The 11,461-nt window shown below is 41.5% G+C and overlaps 1 protein-coding gene across 3 annotated transcripts in view; it reads left to right on the plus strand.

Annotated features, from left to right (window-relative positions):
- The window catches only part of HIVEP1 (HIVEP zinc finger 1), a 128,977-nt gene extending 121,527 nt beyond the window's left edge, over positions 1-7,450 (plus strand). For 2 of the 3 annotated variants that reach the window (XM_050307254.1, XM_050307009.1), the window contains exons 9-10: positions 2,159-2,264; positions 6,878-7,450. In XM_050307254.1, the coding sequence (XP_050163211.1) occupies positions 2,159-2,167 (9 nt within the window). In that variant the 3' untranslated portion in view covers positions 2,168-2,264; positions 6,878-7,450. The remainder of the gene's footprint in view (positions 1-2,158; positions 2,265-6,877) is intronic. The other variant, XM_050307091.1, reaches the window with a different exon arrangement.
- Positions 7,451-11,461: the final 4,011 nt, after the last annotated feature.

Genomic DNA, 11,461 nt, shown 5'->3' on the forward strand with positions numbered 1-11,461 from the left:
AGCCCGGTAGTTGGAGAGGTGCCTGACTTGTTCCTTTCAGTACCCTTCCAGCTGCGTTCCGCTTGAAAGGATCTGGTGGTGGTGCATGCCCCTGTGGTTTCACCTGCCATGGCAGGGTGAGAGAGAGAGAAAGAGAGACAGTATGCTCGTCAGGCTTGCTTGGAGAGCAATCTTCTGTTTCAAAACATCCGGTGATGGCAGAATGGGGAGGGAGTCCTTCAGCTTTTTGTAGAGCAAGCATCCCTCCACCCCATGTTTTTTCCTTGTTAAAATTTGAAGACTTCCCTGAGGGAAAATAGCAAAAGTGTCAAGATGAAATATTTTTTTATATGTAATCTTGAACTATAAACCCACTTTTATATGGACATTAAAATATTGTTACACAAGAAAGGAATAATTCTTTGTGTGTTAATTGCAAAATCCACCATACAGTTGATGAAAATGCCACTGCTGTAATGATGATTTGGCATTACTGATTACCATCAGCATGTTACAAGACTGCTTTTCAGGTGATCTTCATTTACAGGTAGACAAAGCCATTTCCTCCATAAATTTGGCTTTGTCTTATATCATGCAGGGCAAAAAGAAGGGACTACAGGTCTTACACATACAATTAATGTGCCATTATATCAACAAACGTATCATGGACATACAAAAAACCATGGATGGATCCCAGAATAATGAAATTTAACAAAATTCTTCACTATTTTTGCACATAGTGAAAACACTGTAAAGTGTACCATGTATACCACTACATTTTTGAGGTGTTCAACTACTGCAGGAGACACATCTCACAAGTTACAGGTCTAAACATTCCTAGAAGTTTCAATCTGACACTGGAGTTGGTTTTCTGCTGTATCCTTATATCACATTCTTACGTAAGTTAATATAACGACTTTATCAACAAATTCCAGTAGAAAACTGGAAGATGTGAATTAAAAGCATGATCACCTTTATGGAAAGAACAAGGATGATAGCACATAAAACAGCTGGAAGAAAAGGGTAGGAAGCAAATCTGGAAAAAATATTGGGAGTGAACCTGAAAGTGAGCTGGGCTTCATTGTTCACAGATTAACTCCCATACCCAGCTCAAAGAAGTAATTCATACCTTGTACTGCTCTTATTCAAGAACAGCACTATTCTAGATCCATTTTTAACTTTACACCAGCTTTTGTACTGTACTCACATTGTACTTGTTACATTATTCCATTACGGGGTGTTGTAAAACTGTAGGCGATGTTGAGTGAGCTTTATTAACTTTCAGAAAGAGTGCTTCAGTGCCAGAAAATCATTTTTATTACTCGTGATTATCAGCCAATTGTACTAATCTAGCAATTAGAAACACACATACTAGAAAGGAGAAATTACTCTCGTTTCTGACTTGAATGTGGGTAAAATTCCTTACTGTTCAGAGCCTCGCTGAGGGCCCAAGCACCTGAACCACAAAGTACTCTGAACTCACATTGAACTTAATGAGATTTAAGAGCGCTCGGCACCCCGCAGCATTGGACTTCAAATTTGTGAGTGTCTTACGTGCAACCACTGTGTAAAATGTCACTGTGCATTTGTATGTTCTTTTTATAAACATGTAGTAGTGATGTCAACGTGTCTTAAATCATTATCATTTATACCTATGTGAAATTACCTGAACCAGCCAAAGGTGAAAACAAAACACTGCTGTGTTACATGTGCTTTGAGAGCCTGAAGATTTTTCTACTAGAATCAAGTGATGGTTTGTAGTTAATGAACTCGGGAAATTTTGCATCTCTGAAATGGACACTTACACTTAGCAGTAAACTAGAACTATGCTAATTAATTTGAGCGTATTTGTCTACAGCATGATTAGAAAAAAAGATGACTGAATTAGATTTACAACAAAGTAAAGCTATCTCCAAAATTTTGAATGCCATCACAAGTTATTACCATTTTTCTGAGTTTTTTATGGCAGCAGTAGGTAAGAAATTGCTGTTCCACATGCCCTGAAGTCTGATTTTATTAAACTCAAGAGATTTACTGTATACACATCTTAAATATTTACTTGACTAGCAATTTGTGATGTGCTCATGTTCTGCTCAGGATTAATTACAGGAAGTCACTAATGTAACAGAGAATTCAGCCTGGTGAACCAGGTGATCTGCATCTGTATTTTCTATTCTAGGTGTTTTGAAGACATCAAGGTCAAGAGATGAAAGCAGTAGCTTGAAGACTAAAAATGACATGACAACAGATATGTCATAAAGAGGAATGTTAAGACGTGTCATTTGGTAAGTTAATAGCAGGACAATAGAGGAGAAGGACCAAGAGAATGGGTACTGATTCAGCTATGGCCCAGAAGTTGGTAGTTGCATCTGGGGATGTAGAGGTGCAGATTGAGAGGTCTGGGGACAGATCCTGAACCATCACACTTGGCCAGGCAAAGCAGACAAGCCATATTTGAAGCAGTACCTCCACTAACAATGAAAGATTAGGAGGTAGTTGCAGATGTATGTAATGTTGTTCAAATGGAAGTTGAAGGAAATCACTTTTCTAGAAGACAGATGTTTGTAGTCCCAAACATTATACTGTTTCACTACCCTCTAGCACGTTTCCAAATGGATATTCCTTAAGATGCCTCTACAACCTGTGCAACAGGAAAAAAAACAACAAAGTAGGGACGTGACCAGACCTGGGAGGTTAAACTCCATTCCTCTCCTCTGTTAGTGCCTAGCAGTTCATTTTAATCATGCACATAACCAACATCTATACTCTATGTCAGCATACATGGGTGTCCTGCATCGGCACAAGCCTGCGACCACTGTGTTAGCAATTATGTTTTCATTCTGAATTACTTCCTTTTATTTTAAATTGTGTTCTATCCTTATTCTCTTGTCTGGAGTAATTAGTGATAGAGCATTCCCCTTGCCACAAGAATTCTTCTGTTCAAAGCAGTAGCAAGCATCTCAGATGTCTGCCAGTGCAGGATTAGGCAGCTCTTCAGATGGTGTGAATTATCACAGCTGAATTGGAGTAAATATCACCGGGGCTGTTTACTCAGCCATCAATTTTTAACGGCTCTGTCAGACGTCCTCTGGCAAATCCAGCACAGCTGTTTAAACATTAGAAGGCCAAAAGAAATGTTGCTTCTCAGTGTACCCAGGCACAGTCTGGCATCTTCACACAACCTCTTCCCATCAGGAGAGTGCAAGCAGGTGCTAGCTAAAGGCTGGGTACAAATACAGCTACAGTACAGACATGACACAGTCAGCTTCTGTGAGACCCATGCAGATGCTTCCCTGTGATCTGCCAAAAGCCCTCACTAGAAAAAGAACCAATCAGTGGCCTGTAGCTCTTCTCTTTCAACTCAGACCTCACTTGATTTCTCATTGCACTGCATGATGCCTGCTGGTGATGTGGGTACCTGATTTTGAAGGCGGCATGTCCATACAATAATAATGGGTTTGGAACATGAACTCTATTAAAAGTGTCTATGTTTCCCCTTTGGGCTTTAATAAGCTACAGCATGACCTACTTGTCACTTCTTAGGACAAAAACTAAACCAGAGACAGATGCTTTTGATGTAACTGGCATCAGATCTTTTGACCTGTAGCATTACATCCCCAGACACAACTCCAAACTCCTGGACCAAAGCAAATATTGCTGGAATAAAGCAAACTCGGCTAGGTTCAGGGACGCCCTGCCCTGCATTGATTACTGCTGCTGTTCACGCCTTTGCTCCTTTCCTTTCTCAAGTACTTTGCTGAGCTTCACGTTGCCGTAAATTATGCCCTGAGGCTACAGCAGCCCACAGTTGGTCCATATCACCAGTCCCCTGCCTGAAAGTCTGACAGCAGTGTTTTGCATACAAACAAATTCAAGTGCCCATCACATGCCTTTAGTCTCAGACAACCTACTTAGTTGTGGCCCACAGTGTGGCCCACCTCAAAGCCAAAGATATACCGTAAAACAAAGACATACCATGCTTTACACTTCGCTAAATGTTTTGTATGGATTCTTAAACAGATTTATCTTGCCTGGAGTTTACTGACACGTATGTTAAACAGAACATAAAATTCATTTGTCACTCTACATTTTATTCCAAAAGTCTTTCTTTTTTTGCAAAATAATTCTCACTAAGGCTTTATAAACACTGTAGTTTAAACGTGTAAACTGCCCTTCAAACATGTTTTTAACATGGGGATAGTTTCATCAAAACAGAAAAAAATCCCTCCGTTTTAGCATGAGTGACTTGCCAAAAGCCATGGAAACTAAACAATTCACAAGTAAGATTGCTCCCTCAAGGTAGTCTTCAACTGTTTTAGGCGATAGGCCACTGCTTCTGTTGCTTTTGAGAGGTTCTCTGAGATCAATATGACCATCTCATAGCAGGGAATCCTTTCCTTGCTTTCATGGTTAATAATACGAATAATAGGTATCACCATCTTGGGTGACTTGTGGTCAGTATCTAGCTGTGGATGTCAAATTATGAATTATTTAAAATAACATGGCTAGAATTGTCTTCCCAAGTCTTAGGGAAATTTCCTTTCCTTGTAAGGAGCCTCAGCACATACAGATGGTTTTTTTTTAATGATACGTTAAATACCAAAGATTTACACCACATAGAAACCATTTATGTCTTATATCTTTGAAGATGAGGCCACTGTCTTAGGTCTAGACTTTGGATTGTGAATTCTGTAACTGATTTAGGATGAAAATACACTACTTTAAAGAACTTCAAATTGGTTATTAGGTAATTTTATGTGAAGTGACTGTGGGTGGATGACCAAACAGCAGCAAGGATAAAACAGCATGCAATCCATTGAATGGATGTTCATGTTTTGTTCCAGAAATGCTGAATTAAAAAAAAAAAAAATCTTTATGGCAAAGGTGTTATTGCCATTATGTTTGCCTGTCCACTACTCCTCTCTATACTGGCCTGACTAGTCAAAGTGTTATGAGGTGACTGGTGATTTTCAGATATTCCATGAGATCTAAGGAAACCATCCGAGCTGAAAGATGGCAAGGCTTTACATTCCTACAGTTCAGTCATGGAAACAAAACTTGGAGTTCTAAGATGAGTCAATTAGCTAGGCATGCTTAGTTTTCTTTGGTAATAGTAGGCTTGTTTTTCCCAATAAGGTCAAATGTTAAGGCTTGTTTGGTTTTGTGGCTGTACTCTTTAGTGTATTTGAAATCCATTACCAGGCATGAGGCATTTGTGCTGGAAACAGGCCAACCGAAGGCTGTTTGTAAAGCAGAATGCCCCTAGCATTTCCTCTTTTTGTTAAGTTAAGGCAGTTACAACATCCCTTTGGGCTTCAGAAGTTCCATTTGCAGGTCATTCAGGTCTAAGGTGCTTTGGTGTTGGTACCTAAATACCTTGCCCTTGGATTCCTCCTGAGAAGCAAAGCATTTGACGTAGGTGACAGCTAGATCTCCTATACAACAGAGCTCTCTAATAAAATCACTGACTGCTAAGAGTTGTTCCCCACACCCCATCAGCTCCCTGCTCCAGATGCAGACATGCAAGCGAGTTCACAGCCCTTGCTTGCACGGGACTCGTCCCCATTGCAGCAACAGCAGCCCCACCTTCTTGAGGGTGTTTCCCCAGGGTGCCTACAGGAGCAGGCAGGAGCCATCCTTGGACGAGAATGTGCAGCGAGGGACCCAGCAGGAAGGGAGCATCACTGTGAACATCCACTCGCCTCCCAGGAGCAGAGGGCCACAGAGCACCTGTAAGGATTTTACTCAGTGTCAGGCCTCGTGCAGGTGCAGATTTTGAAAAGGAGTTAGGCATCACTGCAGGGGCGTTGGAATAGATAACCTTTGAAAGGTTAACTCAGACGTGATTCTGTGAACAGGACCTACCCAGACCCGAAGCAGCTAAGTGGAAAGTCATCATCTTGAGACTTAACCCTTTCCATCCCTTATGATCAAGGCATATCAAGTCAAAATGAAGGATTAAAAGGCACCTTTTGACAGAAATTTTTGACAAATCAGGAGCAATTTTGACATGAAGCCCAAATTCCCTGTTTGAACAGAAAATTACTATAGTTCCTGTTCCTGCTAATGCTCAAAAATTCCCCAGCCTGAGCTGCTGCCTATCTGGCACCCAGCTCCTCTCCACAGGATTAAGCAACAAAGCAGTTCACTTCAGGAACACTGTGTCCAGAGAGATCATACCCTTTATACAATGCAGTCACAAGGTCTTAATTCTGAACACATGAGTGTGAGGAGAAGGAGATGGTGATGTCCACTTCTTACACGCTCAGCCACCAATACTGCAGTGGTGGCACCCTCTGCCGCTCCGTCCATGAGGTGCAAGGAAAGGTACAGTCACCATCCTCTCGTGGGAGGCTGAAGAGCACTAATGCTCCACCAGCTCTCTCCTCATCGGCCAGGGACTACATGGCAAGGGAGGTGGGCACCTTCATTTGGTTACTCTTTCTCTCCCAGGAGGCTGCTCCAAGCTCCTGTGCTCTAGTGGACCGGCTGCAGGCACTTGCGGGCAGAAGTGAGGCCATGAGAGAAGAAAGAAAGAAAGAAAGAGAAACCAAGCTGCAAGATAGAGCAAGCCAGGGAGAGCACTGTGTTGTAGCCAGGCTGTTAGGTTGTTTGGGCACAGGAAGGCAGCTCTTGTATTTCAGACCTGTTACCCAATGTTAGGTGTGTCCCTGGTTTGCAAAAACAGTTTAGGTGCCAGAACAGAGGCAACTGTTGAAACAGGGCCTCTTTGCAAAACAGAAGTCGTGTTTTCATCTGGACATGAGACAGTTTAGCTTCAACAAAATATCAAGTGGGTGGTTCAGAAACCATTTTTGACATTTAGAGGTTTAAATTTTGTTTCTCTCTTTGTTTATTCCCATACCTATAATCATCCATGACTCTTTCTTATTTACAGTGTTTTAGAGCAAGAGCTCACACAGCTAATGCTGATTAATTCTGCTGGACTGGGTAACTGGCTCCCCTGTGGAAATCCTGTTTTCCTGTGAATCACCATTCCTTTTTGAGACATCCTCCAACTCAGATCAAAGATTCCAAATGTATTAGATATGAAGACATCAGACAGCTCAAATAGATTAGAAAAGACATACACAAAGAAATGCATCCCAGTTGTTCCCTCCTGTCCTGCTGAAAACTGGCACGGTGAACACAATTCTAAGCACTTTTCATAGGAGTATAAAGAGAAAAGGAAGAAAAAAAGAGAGAGACTTTGGAAACATAGTTTACCCCGAGACTTCTACAAATTGCCCTTTCTAGGTATTTGCACTTTTGTATTTACCTAGTTCTCCCTTGCAGCTGGAAACTCTTCAGGCTAGATCCTCATCTGATGGAAACTGACATCCCTAAGCTTCAGCAAGAGCTGCAGTAACTGCATCAGCAGAGGACTCGGTACTTTCTGTTTAATTATTGAGCCTTGCCTGCAAACACACAAATTAAAGGAACATGAAAACCTGTTGTCTGTTTTTTTCAAGTTTATGTAGTCTGTTGTGTCCTCTGTGGTTTTATTCAATTTTTCATTTAGCCATATGAACAACTGAAAAGATCCTGTAGCAGTGAAATGCCAAAACCTAAGGTCGTGAGGTCAAATTAGATTATCTTAATAGTCCCTTCTCCCCTTGCAATTTTTGCACACAGGTTTTATCTGATAAGGGGGTTAAAGTCTTGATTTCAGTACCTTTTGATCTTGAAGATTGCACAAATAATTAGTGTTTTAAGATTCTGCACTTCTTTTAAAATAGAATTTTAAACTCTCCTTTTAATGGATGCCTTTTAATCCTTATGTTTAAGAATAAGACCCATGTTTGATCTAAGACAACATACAATGTGTTTGGACAGTCAGAGAGACCATTTTTATGGGAGTGTTTGAACAATATATTGTGTTTTTTCAAGAAGCTGTTCCTCCAGTCAATGAAAAGTGCTGAATGAAGGACTAAATGACAGTCCTTTTACTGTCATTAAGGTCATATCAAAGGAAGATAAAATGTGCTGCACTTACATCTTAAAGTGCACTGTGTCAGGCTTTTAGTCCTAGAATTCTAAGTCTTCTATTAACCTTCTACACTTGCAGGGGAAAAGAAACACTTTTAACCTTATGCACTGGGAACACTCACTTAAAGGCTGTGGAGAAAAGAATACTCAGGAGGAATACACTCTGCAAACATCATTAGATCTGCATATTCTTAATCAATGAGGTTTTGGCAAAATAAATGGTGGTGGGTTTTATCCAGAGGATAGTTTGTCCAAGTCCCTGGGCGGGGTCCAGCTGTTTCTGTTTTCTTCGAGGAAAAATGTCCTCAAGGTCTGGTGCTGAGTTGTTCTTTGTCTCAAAAAAAACCCCGCAGTGTGGGAGTATGAGCATATGGCAGGGTTTGAGAGGCATGTGAACTGAGCCCAAAGTTTGTCCCTTGCTGCAGCTTCCCTGTCTGGGGCAGCCATCAGAGCCACTGTAAGCATCCAAAGGAGTTGGGAGTGGGTTTGAAGGAATGAAGGCCAAAAGAAATGAAAAAGATAACCTTCTGCATAGAAACAGAAACCTCATTGCCCACTCCTGAGGACAAATGGGTAATCTTTCTATTGTTTTCACGACCTTCCCCCTTTAATTGGGCCCATGTATACAATACACCTGTGCTTAGCAGTGCACTGGAAATAATGACTGATAACATCATTTTCCAACTTTTGAAAGAGGAGGGGGGCAATTATTGGTCTGTCCAATCTAGGAAGCAATCTGTAGGTGCCAGGTAGGAACACCACAGCATATGCTTGAAACTTCACTGAGCATGTAGAACATTATACCAGATGCTTTACCTCCTCCAGATCTGGTGAGTTTCTGGCACAGGCATAAAAGAGAGACCTGTCTGAGAAGGGAGTGGACTTTAGTGCTTTGGGGGGTGATGGGAAATACTTTTAATATATTTGTTTGGGTCAGAAAATTAAGACAAAGAAGGCAAAGCCTGACCTCCACATTGTCATTGCCATGAGCAGTCTCCTGCTGCCTTCAGGAGGGCCAAGATTTCACTCACGGATTCTCAAGGCCGGCGCACACAGAGTATGTTATAACAGGGCATGGGTATTTCTGGCACAATGGGGATTGCTTTTAATGACACGAGAAAGTGATTTTTTTTTTTTTTTTTTTAACCTGGCATTGCTCCTTCAAGCAAATTAAAGCCTGAATACATTTACATTTCTACATGTCATTAACCCAGCCACCTACTGCAGTGCCTAAAGCTTGTGTCTGCTGGAAAGACTAAATCCTACTAATGCGCTTTTCCTAACGCACTGAGGGAATCTGGAGCCTTTCCTTTTGAAGCTGACTTGCTATTTTGACTAATTGCTTCTGGTAACAGTTAATAGCATTTTGCAAAGGCACTTCATCTGCTGACAGCAGATTGATGTAAGGAAGGGACACAAGTTCAAGGTTCCAAAGGGAGCATCGGGAAACCTATTACCAGCTTCATTAATCTGTTAATAATAAAATTAAAGTACAAATAAAATGTGACAAATTGAGTTCTGTTGTGAAAGTCACTTTAGCAGGAGGCTCTGAATAAAGGTCAAGACAGACTCTGATTTCTGCTGTGTTCTAATAGTAGAATCAGAGGAGAGCAATGTAGAAACACTGTAATTAATCTGGCAATACTGTAATTGTCCCCAAATGATACAGAGTTTGAGGGGTGATTTTTTTTTCTTTTTCCTTGAGAACATTTACAAAACCTGGAACATAAAGCTCCGTCACACAACATTTAAGCACTAATCCAATTTCACAGGAAACTTTCAACAATGTAGGTTATGGCAGAAAGGCTTGCTTTCACTGCCTCCCTTCTTGTGGCTTCTATCTCAGTCATAAGTTTACCCAGCACAGGGTCAAAAGAGAGAAGAAAAACCCTGCAGATGTAAATCTTCTAGCAGCAGTCAAAGAAATGAGCCTGACACCGGAAACAGGCTTCATCGAAGAGTCAATAAGCCAAGTCAGACATGCCTTTTTTGGCAAGGATGAGGTTGCCTTGCCAACCTTGTTTAAAATAAAAATATTATTACTTTTAGGGTTACCCCCCAAACCTGTACCCCCAGTACCCCCTGCAACAGCCTTGATAGCCACATTCTAGGTTAGCAGGAGATATTAATCTAGACTCTACTCTTAATCCTCCTGCTGGGATCTTCAGCTAATACTGTGGAAACAAAACCACTGAGACCGATTCCAGCCTCTCCAAGGTACAGTGCTGATGGATTCTGTATAAAAACATCCAGTTTGTCTAAATACTTCTTATTACCGTTGAGCAATTGCCCCAAAAGCAGTCAGTTGCAGAGCATCATTTGGGGACACAGCTGTGGCAAATGGAGGGCTTCCTGCAGCCTGGCAGAGCAGCCTCTGCTGGGAGCACCTGAACCAAAGGCACACTATTAAAGAACCCAGCCAGGCAAGCAAATACACAAACATGCTAATGTGAAGTGTTTGAGGAGAACGGCTCATTAAATCAGGCAGGATAACAATATAGAAAACAGATAGCTCTATTTTAAAAATCAGCAGGAGAAAAAGAAAAAGGCTGTCCTTTTGGTTTATGGAAGCCAAAAAGAGTCTGTACAACCTCCTTGCCTCCAGTCATTTTAGGGATAATCTCAGACAATGAAGAAACCAGATTTCCAGTTTGAGAAGCACCACATGGAGCCAGTTATGTCAGGAAAAAAGCAAGGGGAGAGGGAGGATAAAGAATAAGGGAAGGAGGACACAGTTGTCACCTGGTCCCGGAGAAGAGCCTGCAGTTACTCATATGGGAGATGTGAACAGCATGGTGAGGAATTGTCCTAATGTTGATGGGTGAACGCCCAGGAAAGGCAAGAAGCTTGGAGAAGATGCCCATCAGTGTGAAAATGCTTATAGACTGGAAGTCAGATATAAACTGGACTTAGAGGCTAGGAACTATGTGGGTTGTGAGATGAACTATTAAGCAGAGAGGCAGAGTATGGAAGGGAGAGAGGGGAGTAAGAATGCAGCCTACTCTGGATGGAGGAACCTTTCAGTAGCACAGTGGAAGGAGCAGGACAGAGGCTCACATAGGTGAGCAGATTTTTTGCCACAATGTGTAGCGAGAATTCTTCTTGTGCTCAACTTGACTTTAGCTACTTGATTTACACTCAGTTTCACATTTAATATCAATTTATGATCATTATCAAGTCAGATCTCTAATTCTTGTGCTAGTGATTTGAGGACTAGAAGTGGAACTATCAATCCAATTCAGTTTGGGTTCACAGAGAGTTGTCCATGCCTGGACATCACTCGAGCAAAGTGATGACAGGCAGGTCCAGGATTACAGCTGCTTTGGGAAGTGGCAGTTGCCTGATTTGAATTTACTTTGTCAAGGACTCTCTCCTGCCAAGAGAACACTATTTCCTACCTCCTTGTTCCAATTTCCTGTCATTATCCCTTTTCCTATACTTCTAAAACGGGCCTCTCTCATGCAGTGTTTGTATGAGGTGGGGAAGGCAAGTT

Source organism: Myiozetetes cayanensis, unplaced genomic scaffold, assembly GCF_022539395.1.
Source record: "Myiozetetes cayanensis isolate MyiCay16 unplaced genomic scaffold, myiCay2020 scf1, whole genome shotgun sequence".
Taxonomy (NCBI): Eukaryota; Metazoa; Chordata; class Aves; order Passeriformes; family Tyrannidae; genus Myiozetetes; species Myiozetetes cayanensis.